Genomic DNA, 23322 nt, shown 5'->3' with positions numbered 1-23322 from the left:
CCCACTCACATCTCACTGGCCCTGAATGGCATTAAGGGCCTTTCCTAAGCACTACCAGGAACTGAATTAGCATTATTAGCTTAAATCTATCAAGGTTCAGTCCCCAAGACTGATGACAGATTCCATTTGCCCAAAAAGTTCTTCTACTCTAGGCAACTCCTATTCATCCTTCAAGACCTAGCTATACAGCCACCCTCTGAGGGATGTGGTTGTGTTGGGAAACCGCACATGGCAAAGGCCCGTGAGAAGCCTGTGGGAGCTGAGGGTGGGCTCCAGCAAGCTAGCAAGAAGGTGAGACCCTCAGTCTACAACCAGAAGGGGCTGGATCCTGCCATCAACTACATGAACTCGGAAGTGAATCCTTTCCTGTCTGAGGCTCGATCGGAAGTGAATCCTTTCCTTTGAGAGGCTCGCTCGGAAGTGAATCCTTTCCTGTCTGAGGCTTGCTCGGAAGTGAATCCTTTCCTTTCTGAGGTTCAGGTGAGAGCACAGCCCAGCTAACATCTTGGTCACAGCCTGTGAGAGGCAGAGACTCCCAGCTAAGCGGTGCCAGGGGATTCCTGACCCACAGGAACGGTGAGATCATGAAGGTGTATTAGGGGTTTCCCTGGTGGTCCAGTTGGCTACGACTCTGTGCTCCCAATGCAGAGGGTTCAGGTTCGAACCCTGGTCAGGGAACTAGATCCCGCAGGCTGCAACTAAAGAACCTGCCTGCTGCAACTGAGACGCGGTGCAGTCAGATAAATGAATGAATATAAAAACCAAAAAAACACCAGATCGTGCTGCTCATGCCATAAATGTGGCGATGCGGTTACACTAAGTAAAACAGTATTCCCTGTTTTCATTGTGCCCCTCCCCCTAGCCCACCCGCAGCCCACTCTCCACGTGGCGGCCGAGTGTCGTATCATACCTCAAGACGCCCTTGACCGGGGCCGACGTGATCAGAGGTGATCTGCACTCCCTCCTCCTGTGGCAGCAGGCCGGGATCAGCACCTGCATCCCCGTTCCTCTGTCTCCAGGACGCCCCGCGCATGCTACCCCCTCCCCTGGAAGGCCTTCCTTCTCCTGCCTGCTCCTCAGGCATCTGACTCGTTCTCTCCCTCCAGAGACCTGCTGTCAGCTTTGCAGCCCCAGCCAGGGTTGTCCAGCCTTCCTCTCTCCTTCCTCTCTCCACAGACTGTGTTACAACTTGAGGTTGTTGATCCATCCCCAGGCCTCGCCCCACCCCACCAGAACATAAGCCCTATGAGGGCAGGTGTGATGAAGGTTTCATTCACCACTCTACTCTTAACACCTAGTCCACTGCCTGGCACATGGGGGATGTTCAACGAATATTCCCCAAATGAGTGAATGACTTGAATGTTCAATCGAATCTACCAGAATGTGTGTACTCAAAGGAACATTTGCCTGAATGGCCCGCCAACTCCTTACTCCACAGTCAGGGGGCATGTTCTGGGGGGCAGATATGGGTTTCCTTTCTCCCTCCTTCCTTCTCTGTGCTGTATCACTGTATCCAGTGAAGGAGACTCTAAAGACAAGGGCTGGAAGAGGAAAAGAAAAAAAAAAGCAGAAGGAGGTCAGGGACTGGTGGGGCTCAGGCAGGGATGAGCCAGGGAAGCATGGCATCAAACATGTGAGAAAGCAGAGTCCCGAACGCCCAGGGGAGGCCACCCAGAACCAGTGCCTGCGTCCACTGTGGGGGACCCTAGCTGAACACAAGCACCGAAAATTTCGCTAAGTTAGTGCATCTAACTTAAGTAAGTTAGAAGGAAGGGGCTGTGTGTGAGCAATGTGCATGATGGACTTCACAAAATATACTACATTAGCCAGACAGCTTTTGAGATGCATGAGCAATGGGAGTGCCTGGACTGTATTAATTTGCCTTTTCCACAAGTGAGGAAAATAATAGGTATTCAGTGCGTCGTTGTGGAATAAATAAATGAAGATTGAATTTTGAGGTCCTTGGTTTTTTACTGAGGTCAATATCAGAATGGAGCATGTCTCTAAAGCTACTACAAAAGTGGCCTTGAAGACACTGACCACTGATGGAGAGGAAAGAGCACTTTGGATTTGAATCTTAGCCCCATTTCTAACTAGCAGTGTGACCTTGGGTCAGTTACTTAACCTGTCAGTGTATCAGCTTTCTAACTTACAGAAAAGCAAAGACTAACTCACGGGATTTTTGAGAGACTCATATGATAGCATATATATATGTACCAAACATAGTCCCAATAAATGTTACTTATCCCTTCAAATTCTTTTACTTACGGATGTAGGCAATACATTGCCCTTAGAATATAGAAGAACAAGAAGTTGGTCTTTCCTTATGTCCAGTATGGGTCTTCCTTTATGAAATAATTAGAACCATCTAACTCACCTCTACCCCAGCTGCTAAGAAATTTAGAGCCAAACTGAATGGTAAATTGCTTTCTGGATATCTCATCCCCTCTCCTCCTCTAAAAGGTTTGGAAACAAGCAGCAGAAAGCTCAGTGTGAAAGGGTGGGGAGGGACCAGGAGATGTTCTGGCAATAAAGGGGCAGACAAAACGCACCAGGACCCCCCACCCCCAGAGGAGCCTGGGACTCGTTAGGAAAGAGACATAAGATTCGTGTATAATGAATCAGGGCCCAGCACGTGCTCTAGGGACAAATCTGAGGCTAATAGATGTAATTATGGTGGTGTGTTTTGGTTTACTCCAGAAAATTCTGATAGATTCCAGTATTTCCTGGAATGAGATCATCAGGGACAAGAAAGCCTCGAGTATGAAAACCCCAACGTGTGACAGTAGAGACTAGAGAGGCCTCTGTCCCGACGGAGTCTCCTCTTTGCAGTAAGTCAGTCCTGTGCTCCTAGATGGGAGATCAAGTCTCCTGTGAGCTGTGTCCTGAACGTTTGATTCTTGATTCCATTTTTAAAATTCTAGGTATCAGAAGTGCCTTTTATATATCCTAAGGAAGAAGAGAGGCCAGCAAAAGCAACCAAGAGAAGAGATCAGAGAGGTGAGACCCTGGGAAGGCGAGGAGACAGACTGGCCCGCGGCACCGAAGCTGCTGAGTCATCAGTGAAAATTCGGACCCGTTTCTGCAAATCAAGTTCCATTTCCCCCGAGACATCCATTTCATAAGAGAACAAAACTGGTTCCTGAGTTACGACAAAATCCCTCTGGAATGTAGCACATTGTAAAACTCATGCATTTTAACGCCACCATTTCCTGGCAAAATAGTCATATTATTCAACACCAAGAAGGAAGCTAATTCTTGTCCTTTTTTAATTTGGCACAATGGCCATAAACCTGAAGGAAGGAAAATAATGGGCTTTAATAGCGTAAATGAACCAACATTCGTTTCTGTTCCACCACCACCTTCCCTCTGCTTCTTAAGGAAGGTGGCTGCCAAGGCCCCCGACGGGTGGCTCCCTGCTCCTGTCACAGGAGGGACCTGGGAAGAGCAGAGAAGGCGGAGTCTTGGCGACAGGCTGGGACTCAAATGCTGGATATGGCTTTTATTAGCTGTGTGATCTTGCTCATTTATCTTATGTGACCTGCAATTTTTTCATCTGTGAAAGGGAGATAATAATTCATGGCTTTTTGGATTAAGGATTAAGCAGAATAATGAATGTGGCTAATACAGTATCTGGCACAAAAGGAGTACTCGGAAATGTGAGTCCCCTTCCACCATCCCCGCCTCGCTTTTTAAAAGTCAGTACTTTGATCTGGGTTGAAGAAAGGAATAAAACACAGGGGGAAAAAATTAATGGAAACGCATACTTTTCTGTAACACGGTAAGAGGAAATGAAGTAGAAAACCTGAAAAATCTCATAATTATAGTGTAAAGATAGTAATAGTTAGCAGAGTTAGCATTTATTGAATATACTATGTGCCCGACACTAAGTGCTCTCCATGTAGTAACTCTTTTTAAAAAAATTTTTTACTTTTTAATTGGAGAATTGGTATCAACTTTTTTTTTTTTAAGCCTTACAAGAAGACCGTGAGGTAGGTATGATCATTATTCCCATTTTGCAGACGAGGAAACAGAGGCACAAGCGGAGTTGTTTAGCTAATGAGTGGCCGAGCCAGATTTGAACCTGGGCAGTTTCATTTCCTGGGAAGGAGACTGCAAGACTAAGATTTGCTGGAAGGCAGTGTATCAAGACGTGTTCTCCAGATCAACACCTAAGTGAGGCAAGCAAAAATGGGCAGAGGGAAATACTGGGCTGCGATTCAGTTGCAACAGAGGTTTCAGCCAAACCCTTCAGCTCTGAGGCTGTTTTGTCGCCCCTTGAAGCTGTCCCAAATAGAAGCCATTATAGTGGGGTCTCTGCCCTCCCATGACTGGCCACCTGATGCAGCTGTCTTGGGAAGGCGGGTGGGGGGCTTGGGGAAAGCGGCTCTCTTTAGTCCAGGCAGTTCCTGTTAGTTGAACTTTAGGTAGTTAGAACTGTCACCAACAGATGTCAGTTGTCAACGATTCAGTACCTGGTTCCCCGGCACCCCCTACAGTTACTCTTTGCTTCACTTGCTTTGAATAAATTCTGGGAGCAGCTCGTCCGGGATTCTGGGAGGACCTGAGCAACATGAGTTGGACCAACGACAGCCTTTGATGCAGTAGCTGGCCCCAAGACCACCACTCATAGCCACTGTCTCCTCTACCATCCCCTCTGAGTCCCCCTCCTCCCCGGCAAGAATCTTGGGTGCTTGGGAGATCTTGGGTGCTTACTACCTGCTAACCCAGAGCATCATCCGTGAGGATCTGAGCTGCTGATCATCACACCCTTCAGGTCTACAGACCAGGCAGAAAATTTTGACTTCAGGGGCAGTGGCTGCCTCAGCCTCCTGGTATCCATTCTTGATTTATCTGGGGTGGAGAGACTGAACACTAGTGGCCTGCCCTGAGGAAGGCACGTTTCATTAATCAGCCCCAAAGATCTCCGCAGCCCGGGTCCCTTCATCTCCCACTCCGGTCCTGCTGCCCAGGATGCCTGCCCCCCTGGGTCTCTCCTCCTTCGGGAGCTTACTGTCCCATTGTGATCGGGGGTCCAGGTCTGTAGCAGCCTCTTCTGCCCTCAGCCTGGGGATGATGTGGGGGCCTTCTCATCCGTGTTGCTTGGCAAGCAGGATGCTCCCTGGCCTTTCTTGCAGACCAGTCATCTGTGGGGCTTCCTCCCAGTGTCTCTCCCCCAGCAGTCCCGTCGCTCAGCTTTTTGGTTCTTTCTTCTACCATCTGCCATCCCTGTTTCTTCTTTTTTAAGACTTTTTGATACGGACCATTTTCAAAGTCTTTATCGAATTTGTTACAATGTTGCTTCTTCTTCTTTAATCTTTTGGCCTCAAGGCATGTGGGATCTTAGCCCCCAGACCAGGGGCTGAACCCACACCTCCAGCACTGGACTTCCAAGGAAGTCCTAGGCTGTTTCTTGACCTCATGTCAGCCACCGTTTTCTCCAAACTGAGCGGCAGGTTTGCACCTTATCGTTTAACTCTCTTTGGTCTCATTTCTTATTCTGGCTCCCCTTGTCCAGCACCCCCAGAATCCAGCCCCTTACTCTCCAAGTTCCTGCAGGGTCACGTTGGATGGTCCTACAGCCGCTTTGAAATCTCATTCTTTTCCTCTCTTAGCAGGGCCTGTACCTCAGCAGTGAAATGCTATTGTGACTGGACCCTTGCGAACGCCTGGTGGGCTTCCCGGGCGGCTCCGTGGTACGGAAACTGCCTGCAGTGCAGGAGACGCAGGCTCAGTCCCTGCGTCAGGAGGGTCCCCTGGGAGAGGGAACGGCACCCTACTCCGGTTTTCTTGCCTGGGAAATCCCACGGACAGAGGACTGGTGGGCTACAGTCCCTGGGGGCGCAAAAGAGTCGGAAAACAACGTAGCAACTAAACAACTAAACAACAACCGGTCTGTCTGGGAGAGGACGTGAAGGGCATGTACCATTCTCAACGAGAGGCCTCCCCACAGCCTCAAGTGAAGGAGCAGGCCACTCGGGCAGGCCTGGGAGGGTTCCCTGGAACCCGGGGTTTCAAGATCATTCAAGGGCATCAACCTAGGGAGCGCCGTCCATCTCAATCAGGGCTCTGACCTTGGGGTTGCAGACCTGGGGAGGCTAGGACTTCAGCCGCCTCTGGAGCTCTGCTTCACAAAAACAAGCCTCGGGTCTCATCCTCAGCTTACAACCGGCTATAGGAAATGAAGCTCTCCTGAGGCGTGGCCCAGCAGTGGCTCTGGCTGCCACGTTTAGACTTGAACTGATGATACCCTCAGCTTTCCATTGTCTTTTTTTCCATGTGGCCAGCAGACAGCCATCCCTTGTTCTCATACAATCTCTTTTCCTTTATTTCTCCAACACTCGCCATGTTACACCCTCCAGCGCATCCCCTTCCATCAGAATGCCATCCGTCCTGACTCACCATCGGAGTACGTTTCACAGTCGCATGGCCCCAGCATGCCAGAGGCTGCCTGCGCTCCCCTGCCACCAGGATGCCACCCTCACTGCCAGTGATCCAGCTCCCAAGTCGTATTTTACGATCTGTTTTCTTGGACCACCCTGGCACCAGGTGTCATAAAGCTGGGTTCTCTGGGATGCAGACAATGAGAGATCTGCACGTAGGAGGCCTATGGAGCCGTGTTCTAGAGATCAGCGCCACAGGGGAGTGAAGGAAGCAGGACAGGGCGGAGGGAAAGCTGAACTGTGACGCAGCTCAGTGAAAGCTTCAGCCAATGCCCCGCAAAGTCCTGGAGCTGGGATGGCCCTTCAGCGTTGTCCTGAAATAGCCAGGGGCTGGGCTTTTACACCTCCTTCCCGAGCCATCCGTGGATGCGGTTATCCCCAGGAGAACAAACAGGACCTTGAGTCAGACAGCTCTCCGACTGTGAAGCAGTCTGCAGCCAAGGACTCAGCAGAGTTGTGGGACACCAACACTCCGGTAGCTGGGGAAATAAATGCTTCAGTCCTGGGGTGAGAGTGGAGGGAGGTGAGAATCTGGGCAGTGTTCAGGGCAGGCAAGCCAACACACTGTGCTTGCTACCCATTAGAAGACAGGATAAGGAGAATGCATAACATGGCTGATTCATGTGAATGTATGGCAAAAACCACTACAATATTGTAAAGTAATTAGCCTCCGATTAAAATAGATTAATTTACCAAAAAAAAAAAAAACAAAAAACACCAACAAGAATAACTTAAAAAAAAAAAAGAAAATGAAATCTGGAAAACCAGGAAAAGAGAAATCTTTTATCAAGGCTTTTGCTCTAACCTTTTGGGAGAAGGGGGTTTGACTTTCGATTGTCGGGTGTTTCTTCGTTTTGTAAATGATTGTTTATTTGACCGTGCTGGGTCTTCATTGCGGCATGTGAACTCTTAGTTGTGGTCGTAGGATCTAGTTCCCTGACCAGGGATCAAAGCCCGGGCCCCTGCATTAGGAGCGTGGAGTCTTAGCTGTTGGACCACCACGGCAGTCCCTCAGATGTCAGATGTTCTTTAGGCCGGGAGTCTTGTTTTCTGTAGTTACAACTGCAGTTATTAACTACAGTTGGAGATCTGCCTGGATTGTCAGATCCCCCACAGGTTATAGGTATGAAGTAGTTTATAGACACCCAAATCACATAATAATTTGAACGCTCATAATTTCCTACCTTATAACGTTTCCCATCTTGTTAATTCATTTATTCTTCAAAGTGAAAGTGTTAGCCACTCAGTCGTATCTAACTCTTTATAACTCCATGGAGCCCACCAGGTTCCTCTGTCCATGGGATTCTCCAGGCAAGAACACTGGAGTGGGTAGCCATTCTTTTCTCCAGGGCATCTTCCTGACCCAGGGATTGAACAAGCGTTTCCTGCATTGTAGGCAGATTCTTTACTATCTGAGCCACCAGGGAAGGCCACTTATTTTCCAAGCCCAGCCCAAATGCTTCCTCTCTCAGAAGCCTAACTTGACACTCTCCTACCAGAATTAATCACTTCTGCGTTCACTTAGCTCTTTTCCCATCTCCGTTTTCCACATTTATTCCATCGTGTTCATAGTCATTTGATAGATTGTGAGCCTACCTGCGAGAGGAAAAATAGAACATATGCTTGGCATATACTAAGATTCAGTAAATGTTCACAGGCTGAATGATGTTTCACTGCAGTTCTTTAAACTTTTCATAAATTTTCACTGAAACTTAAAGTGTTACTGGGTAGCTCAAGTTTTAGATAATGCATTTCTCACCTGGGTAGATGAAGTGCTACATCATTCTGACACTAGTCAGAAAAAGAAGGTACTGGCGACAGAAGAAGAAGGTACTGGCGACAGAAGCTACTCATTCGGTTTCCTTTGTTTCAGTGACTTCATGAAATCGACTCAATAAAACTTTATCCAGAATGTTGTTCAATCTTGATGATGCATATTTCAAAGCTGCTCATATAAGTAACTCGAAGTCATCCTTGATGCTAAGATAAACCCTAAATTTAATGTGGCAAACTACGTCTTTTTTCAGGCATCAGTCATAACTTCAACAGCCATAATTGACCAGTCCCATCCACTCACTGGTATAGATTTTTGGTATTTCCTCAAGGGTCTACAAGTCTTGGTGAGGAGCAAGATGGCAACACAGCAACATGGTAAGGAGCCTGGTAAACAAAGGTGGAACCATAGACACTCCTCTTCGGGAAAGATGTTCAGATGTATTACTGGAGGCCACATAGAGATAGAATAGAACACAAAAACCCAACAGCATTTTCCAAAGAATGCACGTAATTTACAATCTTACTTATCCATGCTTCATAAGGACTTCTAAATGTCTACTAAAAGTATTAGCTCAGGTTTCTTGGGTGCTTACGTGCTGTTCTTATAAGCAGTTTACAGGCATACTCTTGTGGATTTAACAAATGCAATACATATTTACATGATACTTACTGCAAATTCCAGCTGGCTCAGTGGTAAAGAATCTGCCAATTCAGGAGACACAGGAGACGCGAGTTTGATCCCTGGGTTGGGATCATTCCTTCCCTTGGAGGAAGAAATGGCAACCTGCTCCAGTATTCTTGTCTGGGAAATCCCATAGAGAGAGGAGCCTGGTGGGCCACACCCATGGGGTCGTAGAGCTGGATGAGACTTAGTGACGGAGGACACACAGGCAAAGCAGGCGCTAGTTGGATCCCTGGCCTTCTCTGGGAAATCTCAGAATAGTGAGGAGTCTTGGCTGGCTGTGTTCTCCTTTTGAAACAAAGAGAACAAAGATTTCCAGCCAGATCTATTCAGAATAGTGTGTGTGTGTGTGTGTGCTAGGTCACTTCAGTCATGGCTAACTCTTTGTGACCCCATGGGTTGTAGCCTACCAGGCTTCTCTCTCCATAGGATTTCCCAGGCAAGAACACTGGAGTGGGTTGCCACGCCCTCCTCCAGAGGACCTCCCCAGACCCAGGGGTATAACCGTATCTCCAATGTCTCTTGCATTGGTGGGCAGGTTCTTTACCATTAGTGCCACCTGAAAGATTTTTTTTTTTTAGTAGGAAATAAAGTATACAAGTTAAGGGTATATTTTCACTGTTATTTTAATCATTTATACAATCAGCATATGTTTACAACTGCCTAGTGTTGCTTGTCCTTGAGGAATTAGACGGGTTACTTTAGCTACTTCATGTATTCAGGATTCCTTTGTCTTTCTGCATTTGGCTGGAAGGTAGGGCACGATTCGACTTCTGTCTTATCTATAGGAAAGAAACAAATCTATATCCATTTGATGGACGTACCTGTCCACAGAACAAATGGATCTAATCTTGCTAGTAAGAAGGGAGTGAATTGCTCACATTCTTCCTAGAGATGCACAAGCCTCTTGCTTAGACGAGCACTAACTAGAATACTTGTAAAAATAATTTGCTTAAAAGGGATTTGGAACACTGGGAACAACTGAAGTCCCAAAGGTGCTCTTTTCTCATGTAAATAATTGAGCCAAATGTGAAGGCAGGGCTAAGATGTGAAGGAGGGACTAAGATTTACATGTCTGCAGGGCAGGAGCAACAGGAATCTGGAATTAGAAGCATTTAAAAATTTTTTGGCTTGCAGGATCTTAGTCCCCCACCAGGGATCAAAATCACGTCCCAGTCCCGTGCACTGCATGGAGAATTCTTAGCCACTGGACCACCACAGAAGTCCGCAGTAGGAGTTAAAAAAAAACGAGATTCTGAGATGTTAACGATGTGTTAACACATCTCAAAGGACAATGTAACCACTCAAAGAACAATCCTCATCCAAGAAAAAATGTACAAAACCCAGAAATCTAAATCACTTTTTAGGCATTCCATATTTCACAGTGCTACCTCTATAAATTTAAGATTTGGTTAAAGGTGGACTTAAAGCACACAATTGCGAGCTCTGTTCATGTAAATGGTTCCAAGCACAAACCTCGCTGTGGTCTTTTTTTTTTTTTTAGTTTGTAAACAGCAGAGAGCTCTGAACATCTAATTTTTGAAATTCTTCTAGCTTTTCTTTCCGACCTTTGGTATTTGTATGTATTGACGATCTCTAAACCATTGTACAAAAACACCTTGAAGTGTCAAGCTTTAAAAATGAGTCTTCTTTTCTCTTTCTCCTGTGCAGCCTGGATTATCTTGGCCTTGTCAAAATACATTCTCTAGTTAGAGGCTGGAAATATTCCCCTCCTGGCTCCAAAGTATTGATTTTCTTCAACACTCAGCTCTGTCAGTCAGCCGAAAGGGGTGAAAGGTGAAAGTTCACCCAGCACTGCTCGGCTTTACCTTCCTATTAATGTCATGCCCTTTCCACATTTGATCAGTTTATGTGATCACCAATCACACAGGACTGTTACTGCCCCTGTTTTCCCTATAAGGAAACATTCAAGACATCGGCAGATATTCAAACACTTCCTGGGATGGACACCGGGCATTTGAATAGGGCCAGTGATGGTCGAGTCAACCCCTTAATGCCCGCCTGTTTCTTAAAGAAAACTGTATTGTTACCTGATGATTGGCTCAAATTCTTATCTCAAATCAGAAAACAGCCACAGTCACTACTGACATGTCTAGCCCTCTGTGAGCAAGGACGACCTATTTTGTTTCTCTTGCTTTTTCCTGAAAACCAATTATATCCTTTACCTCAGGGATTCAAATTCAGGCCAAATGGATTTAATGATCTCAGCCCAGCCCCCCACCCCAGGGCAGCCAACCCATGTCATCAAATCTGACGAGATATAATTTGGTACAATTAACAGTCTATTTAGGAGCAATTTAGGGTGGAGATAAAGCAACAAGCATGCAATGCCCTTGCCCAAGCCACAGAGGGTGCCGTGGAGTCTTGGTAGGAGAGTTTGGTTGTCACTTCCGCAGTCCTGGAGGACTTCTCCGTGCTCTGGCCTCCTCAGTGGACAGGTTCACCTTTCTGGAAGCTGGCTTTCCAGGGAAATGAATAACCAAACAAATAGAAGGCTTAATTTAATACCAAAGGTGGGGGTGGGGGGAGATCTCAATGGAGAATGCTTAAAAAGAACGCACAATGTTTTTAATGAGAAAAACCACCTTCGGTACAGTTCGGTTTTATTTTAACACACATATGTACACAGGGACAGTCAGCACATTTAGAATCTGTTAAGTGGCGTCATCAAGAGGCATCTCGAGAGGCAGACGTTTTACTTCACGTGCTGGACGCAGTGAGTTCAATCATCATGTTTTCATACAGGTGTCAGGACGCGGCACCCTGAGCTTGGACATTACCAGTGAAGCCACGCATACGCCTCTACGTTTACAAGGACAGGTCCAAGTACAGCGCCAACAAAATCAATAAGACACCAAAAGCGCACGCCGGGAGGACAATATAAAGTCGACCTCAGTGCTGAGACGTCTGAGCTGTGATGAAGTTTGCAGCGGTGGTTGTTCAAAGAGCCAAGGAGAGATTTGTGGGAACAAGAATGCAAATGTTAGTGTAGCAGTTAGAGGTGACTGTCTAACCAGCAGATGCCGTCCGCCTCGGCGTCCTACGACAGTCACGCTCTGCTCGCCAACAATCACGGCTGTCTCTGCAGCCGGGGTATGTGGCTGGCCGAGCCCCACTGCCCAGGTCCTCACAGCTTTCTTCTAAACTTCCGTGGGGCGTGCGGTCTGTTCTTTGGGGGTGGCCTGCCCACAAATCTCACACCTTCCTTCTGACGCAGTGAACATTTTGTTTTTTCAAAAAAAAAAAAAAATCTCTAAAGTATACCTGTACGTCATCATTCCAAAGCAGCTTTGTAGTCTAGAATAAATTAATCTTCATTTCAGTTCATAAGGTAAACATGTGCTGGGTATTTGCACTGAAGACTCGGGAAACCACTGGAAAAATGAGAGCCCCTCAGTGTTCTTCTCAGGCTTTTCTGTCTATATTGGACACAATAGCTCACTCACCAAACCAAGTCTACGTTGTATAGTTCTTAGTTTCTTCCTGGGAAGCTACATATATGATCTTTATAAATACAATGTACATGCATGTGGCAGGAATTCACTTTTGAGGACTACCTAAAGTCTAAAACCAAGGTATAGGGTGGGTTTGCCATCAATAGACATGACATACTTCTTATCACTATGAGAGAGGTGTTCTGGTGGACTTGATTTCCTAACGTGTTCTTTAGAAATCTGTTTCAATGAAGTGACAGCTGTCTTTGTTCCTGGACTGAGATCATACTTTTTTGTATAAGAACTCTGTCAGCCTAGGTTTTTTTTAATCAGATGCTCCCTTTACCACTTTTGGTTTCTTTGTAAACTTCATATTTTTTTTTCTGAATTTAATAAATCACTTTCTATTTTTGTATTTAATAAACCATTTTGCCTAATTAACCAACCAATCAACAGCCAACCAGCCAAGTTCCCAACTATATACATATCAAGGTTGTTAGGAGCAAGTCATCCAAAATATTATTTTATGGATTTTTTTTCCCCATTATTATGAGCAAGGAACCAGCATAATCTGACAGAAGGAGAAGAAAGTGCCCTAGTTAAAGTTTACTTAGAAGTGGGATGAACACCCTCGCTGCAGTGCTTGTTCAGACTGACTGAGCCCCCCAGGTGTACATACAGCCGGCCCCCCCAGGTGTACATACAGCCGCCCCCCCCCAGGTGTACATACAGCCGGCCTCACAGGTGTACATACAGCCGGCCCCCCAGGTGTACATACAGCTGGCCCTTCGTGTACTTTGCCATTTCATACCAGGGACTTGAGTACATGTGGACTTTGGTATCCTCGGGGCTCCTAGAACTGATTTCCCGCAGACACTGAGGGTGACTGTATACTCCCAAATGCCTGTGCCATAATGATTTTCTAGGACACTTGTTTAAAAGAAATATTGTCTTAGTTTTCCTTTAACTGGTCAGTAGTGGTTTGAAGGCTGAATTGTAACTATAACATGATAGCTGACATATGGGAACTGCAGGTCTGTGAAGCTTCTAGAAGGAAGGGGTAAGCTCTTTCTTAAAAAGATCTGTAGCTATAGACACAAGAATCTTCTTTTCAGGTGTATGCTATGCTTCCAAACTTGGATCTTTATTACAAAAGTCCATGTCAGAGACTAGTTCTGGTGACTGGATGCTTATATTAACTGGATCTCAGCACTGATGATTTTGATTTTCAGCTACTAAATATAGCATCGCTTGAACAGGATATGAGCATTTTGGAAGGCTGGGTGTCCAGGAAACTATTCTCCACGAAAACCTGTGTGTGTGTGTGTGTGTGTGTATTTTCTCATTAATCTTCAATTGGTTAGTTGTTAATAAAGAAGGTAGTGGCTAAACCCTAGGAAATTGGATTGAGTAATTTCCGAGCAATCTCCCAGAAAGGAAAAAAAAGAGAGATCATGTAAACACAGAATCCTTCTGGTAAACGATAGCATCTTTTAGGAAATCCAAAGGAAAATAGTATCAATGATTAGGACTGCCACACGACCATAAAACCCAGTGTCGGAAGGACCAGGTGCCCCCTCGGCTGGATGCGGGGTTCAGCGCTCGGGAACCGCTCATCTTCGCTGGCAGTGCAATCACAGTGGTTATTGATTTTCGGGCTCCCGGCGCACGGAGCAACAGGACTGCCAGCCGCCCCTCCTGCTGCGGGGGTGGGGGTGGGGGGACAACCTGGGGACAGGGCGGCGGGTCCTGCGGGGCCGCGGGCTGCCCCAGCCCACGGGGGCGGGGGCAGGAGGACACAGACCCCGCTGCCCCCATGACCCCGGCGCGGGGTGGGGGGTGGGGGCCGAGGGAGGGGGGCTCTGGACTTGGAGACCTGGGAGACGGAGCTCACGGGCCGCAGCCCTAGACCATGAAGCGGTGCTCCTTGCCGTCATGCGCCATGAGGATGACGTTGCGGTTCGAGGTCCAGATGAGCCGGGCCAGCCGCAGGGCGTTGTGCGAGCCGGGGGAGGCGGGCTGCACCGGGGGCACCTGGTAGGTCTTGATGCAGCGCAGCTGGGGTGCCGAGTTCAGCATGCCGATGCTCCCCAGCAGGGACGTGTTCATCTGGGGGAGACAGGGACGGGGGGCATGTGAGTCACTGAAGGAGCTGCTTCCCCTTCCCCGCCATGGAGAGGGGTCCAAGGGACACAGCCCTGCGGTCACCTTCTCCGTCACCGGATTCAGGGTCACCTAAGGGTTGATTCTCAACCTCTGAAGGGCTCCTTCCAGTATTATTTGAAATTGGTCTGATGCTGTTACAGAAAATGCATAAATCCAGAGAAATTTTACCTGCTGGGTAGAACTGGACAGCAGGAAAGCCGTCCACTTTTTTTTTTTTAATGGCACTACCTGCTGTGGCAGGGTTGTTCCCATTTTTTTCGCTGCGCAGCATGTATGATCTTAGCTCCCCCTCCAGGGATGGAACCCAGACTGCTCGCACTGGAAGTGACCTCCGGGGAAGACTCCCCCCCAGCCCCATTCATTGTTATGAAGGGAGCTAAGCGATACATTTTAATAAAATAGTTCAATCAGACAGTACTTGGAAACTGCGGGTATTTCAAATAGCAGGCTTTTCTGGTTCTTTAGTAACAGTGCTCCCTGCTCCCCCTGAAGAATGAGCCCCAAAGACAAGTCTGAGGACTCAGTTGGAGAAAATGAAGTGAGGTTAAGCAACAGACAGAGTAATGAGCGAGGCAGATCAAAACTCAAAACTCACCCCTTTCCCAGCTCCGCTCCCACCACACCTTCCCTCCTCACCTGCTTTAAACACATTCAGTTTCTGGAAAGCTCTAGTTTATTTTGAAGGAAAAAGCAAGAATCAACCACCTCTCAACACTGCCATGTGCCCACTGCTCTGCTGCTAAAAAAGAGCACACTCTAATACCTCATTTGCAGGGTGTTCTCCATCAGTTGGTGATTTCTGCCCTTTTCTGGGGGGGCTTTTCTGGCTCTGACTGGAATTTGAGGTTCTCTTCATCCATTCACATGAATGGAAAATAATGTGGAAATTAAGGCTCATGAACAACTGTGCATTCAGGTCAAAGTGCTGAATGCTGACTGGCAGTTATCTAAGTGAACTGTCATTTGAGTGACTGAGTCTGATGAAACCTTTAGCTTCTAAATATTACTTAACATTTTTTTGGTATTCAGCTTTTGTGCTACTGATATACGAGTCACGTGGCAAGCACACTGACGGTCAGGTCAGGAAGGCGGTCTTGGAAACAATACTTTTCTTTGCACTGATTTGTGCGCCCAGTTCTCTCCAGCAGCACCTCCGCCTGCATGATACTGGGAGTTGTGGGGAGCATGCAGACGACGCTCCAGTGTGTACGGAGGGCTGGCACGGGGACCTGGGCAGCTCCTGGGACGCGGAACGTGTGCTACCGCCCTGTGTTTGGGTCACTGCCAAACAGAAGCCGCTCCTTGCCCCGGCCCTTCTCAGCAGCAGGACGGTGTCAGGGGGTGTAAATCACACCATCTCTGGCAGGACGCGTGCAGGCTCCGCTGACATTTTCACAATTTAAATCATCTTGAGTAATAACCCTTTTAAGATGACTAATGTTACTGATTTTCCTGCATTAATAATAGTGCCGAACACAACACAGAGGTGAAAAAAAATCACTAGTGTACGAGGTCACATTTTAAAACCAAATGTATGATTATCATTAACTCTTTCTGTTAAGGGACAGTTAACATTTCAAGCCAGGCAGTACCTTCCGGCCATCTTCTAAGGGGCTCTTTCCTTGTGTTCTTCTCTCCCTTTTCTAGAAACTCCATAAAAGATAAAAACCAGGGCTTTATTGCTTTCTGGAGATACCCTAATAGTTTAAATATAAATAATGATGAAGCTTGATTTGCTAGTTCTCACAGGTACAAAGAGTAACAGAACATCATCATTTACTTCTCTTACAGAACAGATCCAAATTATCCTGAAAGCCGCTGGTTAAAATGAACTGGCATCAACAGGCATACTGTGCTTTTTAAAAAAAAATATAATTTCTCAGTTGATAAATAACTACAAAGTATTTTTCATTCTTTATGGATTTTCTATGAAAATGTGTAGGAGGCTTGATTTCTGCTGGTGGCTCAGAATGCTAGGGGCATCCAATAGGCTCAGACACAGCCTTATTTTTTAATTCCTTCCTTTAGCTTTAGCCACGGACAAGAAATAGGTTGAAGGCAAAAGAGGACAGGAAGAGAATATCTTATTGGAATGCGACGGATGGAAAGATTTCCCCCCCAAAACCCATGATTATATCTGGGTTCTCCTTTTTAAAAGTTGAGCCGTCCTTCAAATGATTGATGGATGCCTTTGGGAGGGTCTAACAGCCTTCCCAAAGGTCAACAAAAGAGTCCAAAATGCAGTACTTGGATGCAATCTCAAAAACGACAGGATGATCTCTGTTCATTTCCAAGGCAAACCATTCAATATCACAGTAATCCAAGCCTATGCCCCAACCAGTAACACTGAAGAAGCTGAAGTTGAACGGTTCTATGAAGATCTACAAGACCTTTTAGAACTAACACCAAAAAAAGATGTCCTTTTCATTATAGGGGACTGGAATGCAAAAGTAGGAAGTCAAGAAACACCTGGAATAACAGGCAAATTTGGCCTTGATATACGGAATGAGGCAGGGCAAAGACTAATAAAGTTTGCCAAGAGAATGCACTGGTCATAGCAAACACCCTCTTCCAACAACACAAGAGAAGACTCTACATATGGACATCACCAGATGGTCAACACCGAAATCAGATTGATTATATTCTTTGCAGCCAAAGGTGGAGAAGCTCTATACAGTCAGCAAAAACAAGACTGGGAGCTGACTGTGGCTCAGATCATGAACACCTTATTGCCAAATTCAGACTTAAATTGAAGAAAGTAGGGAAAACCATTAGACCATTCAGGTATGACCTAAATCAAATCCCTTATGATTATACAGTAGAAGTGAGAAATAGATTTAAGGGACTAGATCTGATAGATAGAGGCCTGATGAACTATGGACAGAGGTTCGTGACATTGTACAGGAGACAGAGATCAAGACCATCCCCATGGAAAAGAAATGCAAAAAAGCAAAATGGCTGTCTGGGGAGGCCTTACAAATAGCTGTGAAAAGAAGACAAGCGAAAAGCAAAGGAGAAAAGGAAAGATATAAGCATCTGAATGCAGAGTTCCAAAAAATAGCAAGGAGAGATAAGAAAGCCTTCCTCAGTGATCAATGCAAAGAAATAGAGGAAAACAACAGAATGGAAAAGACTAGAGATCTCTTCAAGAAAATCAGAGATACCAAGGAAACATTTCATGCAAAGATGGGCTCGATAAAGGACAGAAATGGTATGGACCTAACAGAAGCAGAAGATATTAAGAAGAGGTGGCAAGAATACACAGAAGAACTGTACAAAAAAGATCTTCACGACCCAGATAACCACGATGGTGTGATCACTCACCTAGAGCCAGACATCCTGGAATGTGAAGTCAAGTGGGCCTTAGAAAGCATCACTAAACAAAGCTAGTGGAGGTGATGGAATTCCAGTTGAGCTATTTCAAATCCTGAAAGATGATGCTGTGAAAGTGCTGCACTCAATATCCAGCAAATTTGGAAAACTCAGCAGTGGCCACAGGACTGGAAAAGGTCGGTTTTCATTCTAATCCCAAAGAAAGGCAATGCCAAAGAATGCTCAAACTACTGCACAATTGCACTCATCTCACACGCTAGTCAAGTAATGCTCAAAATTCTCCAAGCCAGGCTTCAGCAATACGTGAACTGTGAACTTCCAGATGTTCAAGCTGGTTTTAGAAAAGGCAGAGGAACCAGAGATCAAATTGCCAACATCCACTGGGTCATGGAAAAGGCAAGAGAGTTCCAGAAAGACATCTATTTCTGCTTTATTGACTATGCCAAAGCCTTTGACTGTGTGGATCACAAACAACTGTGGAAAATTCTGAAAGAGATGGGAATACCAGACCATCTGACCTGCCTCTTGAGAAACCTGTATGCAGGTCAGGAAGCAACAGTTAGAACTAGACATGGAACAACAGACTGGTTCCAAATAGGAAAAGGAGTACGTCGAGGCTGTATATTGTCACCCTGCTTATTTAACTTATATGCAGAGTACCTCAGGAGAAATGCTGGGCTGGAAGAAGCACAAGCTGGAATCAAGACTGCCAGGAAAAATATCAATAACTTCAGATATGCAGATGACACCACCCTTATGGCAGAAAGTGAAGAGGAACCAAAAAGCTTCTTGATGAAAGTGAAAGTGGAGAGTGAAAAAGTTGGCTTAAAGCTCAACATTCAGAAAACGAAGATCATGGCATCTGGTCCCATCACTTCATGGGAAATAGATGGGGAAACAGTGGAAACAGTGTCAGACTTTATTTTTTGGGCTCCAAAATCACTGCAGATGGTGACTACAGCCATTAAATTAAAAGACGCTTACTCCTTGGAAGGAAATTTATGACCAACCTAGATAGCATATTCAAAAGCAGAGACATTACTTTGCCAACAAAGGTCCATCTAGTCAAGGCTATGGTTTTTCCTGTGGTCATGTATGGATGTGAGTTGGACTGTGAAGAAAGCTGAGCACTGAAGAATTGATGCTTTTGAACTGTGGTGTTGGAGAAGACTCTTGAGAGTCCCATGGACTGCAAGGAGATCCAACCAGTCCATTCTGAAGGAGATCAGTCCTGGGGGTTCTTTGGAAGGACTGATGCAGAAGCTGAAACTCCAATAGTTTGGCCACCTCATGCGAAGAGCTGACTCATTGGAAAAGACTCTGATGCTGGGAGGGATTGGGGGCAGGAGGAAAAGGGGACAACAGAGGATGAGATGGCTGGATGGCATCACCGAGTTGATGGACATGAGTTTGAGTGAACTCTGGGAGTTGGTGATGGACAGGGAGACCTGGCGTGCTGTGATTCATGGGGTCGCAAAGAGTTGGACACAACTGAGCTACTGAACTGAACTGAACTGAACAGCCTTCCTGCCTCAGAACAGGGCTACATGAAACTCTGCAGAGTACAAAACAATGATGGTAGGAAACAGCTGGAAAGATAAATATTCTCGTGTTAACTATGATTTGTTGTTCTTCAGCCCACCCTTTCCCTACAATCTCTTCAAATAAGAGAGGAACCCGGAGTATTGAGGGTGGGTATGAATTTTCCCAATAAGGTCCATAAAAGAACCATCACCAACAACAACCAGTCATTCTGTTATTCAATACTAACATTTTCTTGACCAGAGACTGGCTACAAATTATGCTAAATTAAAGGCAATCTCAGTCTTGAATGAAAACTCCATGGAATTATATTTGGTCACCTCAGCTTTTTTCTTCACTTCCAAGAAAATAAATCCTCATCATGAACAATTCAAATCATAAAGAAAAGTATAAAGAAGAAAGCAAAGATCTCCTGAAATATCACTTTCCAGAGATAATCATTAACATTTTGGTAAACCTCTTTCTAGATCTGGAAGTCTGTCTCCAGAAGGAGAAGTAGGTTTCAGGAATTTTACATAAACCAGCTCATATTAAAAGGCAGTTGGAGGAATTTCCCTGGTGGTCCCATGGTTAAGATTCCATGCTTTCAACGTAGTGGGTGTGGGTTTGATCCCTGGTCAGGGAACTATGATCCCATATACCGTGCAGCCAAAAATTTTTTTAAATAATAATAAATAAAAGGAAGTTGGACAACCTGCTTTTTTCATTCAACAAAATGTTGAGGGCAATCTTTTTATGTTAATGACTACAGATTTACATCATCCTTTTAAAATGGCTGAACAGTAGTTTGGAATGGATGTAGGATGGAATAAATGAAGAACAAATGAAAGCACTACACATCTAATTTATTATTAGCATTTCTGGAAAAGGATACTTACTTGTTGGAGGGTGGTGGTAAAATTTAGGTGAGAGATTTATGGTTGTATTTCATTACAAAGCTCTCCTGGCTCAAATACCAGTGGATACACTGAAGTGCAACATTCACATAGTAGGAATATGTTGTTGGAGAATCGAAGGGTTTGAAAGATTGCCAAATTACATCATTCAGCAGCTGAGTATGTAAAGTAATTAAACAGCAACTGTGGCATTTCCTTTCCCTTTAAAAATAATGCTTCACAAAACCAGTTCTGAGAAGATTGTTTTCTGAACGCATAGACACACACAGATGTAATTCATCAAAACAGGAAGTGCTTTAATGCTACTCTCAGTGTAAGTAATGCTGCATCCAGACCTCTTACTAAGTCTCACTTGAGCAATTATCCAACTAGTATTTCTCATTAACACTCATTTCTCAGCAAAGATTTTAATAGCTGATGGCTTTTGTAAGGCTCTGTATTAATAAGGCTTCATTAAGTTTTCAAAATATATTGCAGTACATTTACTGGAATAATATAAAAGTATTATCATCTATCACTAGACCTAAACAATATGCATCTAGATAAATCAGCCAAGCCCATTTGGGTAGAGCAGTGGTAGATCCAACACTGCTTTTTTGACTCTCTTTAATTCAAATAAAAACCCTGCTATGGTCCTGGAAGAGGTTTTATTGTATTTTCTTGAGAAAGGTGAAATGACGCTTCTGTGTCTTCTCCTAAGTTTTAAGACCAAGCTGGGTGTAATTTAAGTAGGGAAGAAATGGTCTGCGTTTTAAATTCTGACACTGGGATCGGAGGCAAGAAAGATGTGGTGTTGCCTGAGTTGCCTGGGCGCTCTGTCTGTTCAACACCCACCCCTGCAAGTAACACAGGGTGGCCCCTGGAGAGGATGTCTGGACAAAGGCAAGGGGCCGGGCCCTCCGAAGGCAGAGCCACATAGACGCCCAGGGTGAAGTGCATCTGGTGAAGTCCAGGGGCAGCAGCACAAGCTGAACTGGATGGAGCAAAGAGGTTATTTCAAAAAGATAGCATCTACAGAATGATCTTGATCTCCAGCACGAGGTATATGCTGACTGTAATTCCATCAGTGAGCTAGGCAGCAACTCTGATAAAAACAGAAAAATATTCAAGAAAGGCATGAATATATCCAGACAGAACCCTCAAGATCTAGATAAGGGGGAAAAGGTTTACACCTTAGACATTCAGGAAAATACTGGGGAAAGTTTCACATCTGGTAAATTTAGGAGCTATTATATGAGGAATTGGGCTTCCAGGCGGCGCTAGCCATAAAGAACCTCTCTGCCAATGCAAGAGAGGCGGGTTCGATCCCTGAGTCAGGAAGATTCCTTGGAGGAGCGCATGGCCACCCATTCTAGTATTCTTGCCTGGAAAATTCCATGGACAGAGGAGCCTAAAGGGCTATAGTCCATGGGGTTCTAAAGAGTTGGACACAACTGAAGCAACAGCATGTATGCATGTATATAAGGAATTATATTTTCTTAGCAGGAAGAAAAGTTGAACAACAAAATGGAGATCTGTTTTTGCTTATTCCTAGGAAGAGAGCACAGAGCAAACACAAAGCCCTGCGGAAGCAGCGACCCGCGGCGGCTTGGTTCCCGCCCCCAAGGCTTAGCCGGGCACCCAGTGCTTCCACACCAGCTGTGCGCCCTACGGAGGGAGTTTCACAAGAATGCGCCTCGGGAATTCAAGGGAACGGGAAGTAAGGGGCAATGTCTATCGAGGGCGTCAAAGTACAGCTGGCGTCACAGAAACCCCTGTTAGCAGAAAGGAACAATTGGCAGGACACTGTCTGAAGAACCACTGTTGCAAGAGTTCAGTTTATGGACTCGCTGTGGAATTTCGCTAAAATAAATATGAGTCCTGCGGTTACCCAATGCGAAAAACAAAGACTGGGTGACATCTCTAAGGAAAAGAGTTTAATAGGAGCCAATTAATATGCTGGAGATATATTCTGGAGGAAAGGATAATGAGAAAATAAACTGGAAAACTAAATTAGATGAAGAGTAGGAAAAGCTCAGGACAGATTTGGTAGCTGTCATGCTTTAATGGCATGCTGTTAATGAAGCAATTTATTGTATCTGTTTTACATTTTATTAGCTATTGATTTTTAAAAAACCATCCTCAAGTTGTGAAGTCTTGTTTAAACTTTTATTTGTTTAATTTTTTTTAAAGCTTTTAAAGTGATGCACTGCATCTCATAAAACATATTTGCATCCTAGGATAGGCAACAAAATTTTAAGTTAACTTGGGGGCAGGGTTGGTAATGTTTAATTTTTTTGTAATTATCAGGAGTAAGGTACTTAAAAAGAAGATGGGATGGAGATTAATCACTGAGGATGAAACAAGTTCTATTATAAAGCTCAGTTGCTTGAATTAATTAATATTCATTTTAATCATCAATAAACAGAGGTATCCTTGTGTACTGCCAGTCAGTGGTACTCAGATTTTTGAAAATGTTTTAATAGCTTGGGAATGAAGGGCATCATGTGCGAAATTCAGAACACAAATGAAAATGGGATAATACAAATGGAGCATGAAGTTAATATGAGGCTGCTTCTCCCTTAAACTCTAGGCCCTGTTCTCTGAATGCCTTGTGTAAATTAACAGCCTGAGCAGAGGTCTCCACTGCTCCGCCCCGAACCCTTCCAGGCCCCTCACTTACCTTAAAGGCACCTCCTTCTCCCTGAACACCCACCCCTCCCTGCCTGAATAGCTGGCCCTTCCTCAGCACCACCATGCCTCAGCTCAGGCGGTTCTGCCTCTGTGAAGCCAGCCTGCAACCTCACTCCCAGGTTCCCCCAGGACTGTAGGTGCTTATTCACTTGTGTCTCCCTCAGACTGAAAGCCGTGTGAGAGCAGACCCCACCTCTTTCTGGGCTCCCAACTGTGTGCTCAGTAGACCCCGCGTGCTGGCAGCTGGCCCATCATCAGCAAGCAATAAACACTCGGTATTTGTTGAAGGGAGGGCCGTCATGAGGAGGCCTTGGTGGGCAGGTCAGCAGGGAGCCTCCCCCAGCAAAAGCGGATCA

The 23322-nt window shown here is 45.5% G+C and overlaps 1 protein-coding gene and 1 non-coding gene across 3 annotated transcripts in view; one reads left to right on the top strand and one right to left on the bottom strand.

The window, feature by feature from the left end:
- The first annotated feature begins 604 nt into the window (after window positions 1–604).
- On the top strand, window positions 605–678 carry TRNAG-CCC (transfer RNA glycine (anticodon CCC)). The gene has a single exon. It is a non-coding gene; the product is annotated as a tRNA-Gly (tRNA).
- Window positions 679–11508: 10830 nt separating this feature from the next.
- Window positions 11509–23322, bottom strand: part of WDR7 (WD repeat domain 7) — a 350409-nt gene continuing 338595 nt past the window's right edge. For both annotated transcript variants that reach the window (XM_055559425.1, XM_055559426.1), the window contains one exon: window positions 11509–14465. In XM_055559425.1, the coding sequence (XP_055415400.1) occupies window positions 14262–14465 (204 nt within the window). In that variant the 3' untranslated portion in view covers window positions 11509–14261. The remainder of the gene's footprint in view (window positions 14466–23322) is intronic.

Source organism: Bubalus kerabau, chromosome 21 (assembly GCF_029407905.1).
Source record: "Bubalus kerabau isolate K-KA32 ecotype Philippines breed swamp buffalo chromosome 21, PCC_UOA_SB_1v2, whole genome shotgun sequence".
NCBI classification, from domain to species: domain Eukaryota; kingdom Metazoa; phylum Chordata; class Mammalia; order Artiodactyla; family Bovidae; genus Bubalus; species Bubalus kerabau.
The sequence above is the reverse complement of the archived record's forward strand: the minus strand, read 5'-3'. Positions and strand labels throughout refer to the sequence as shown.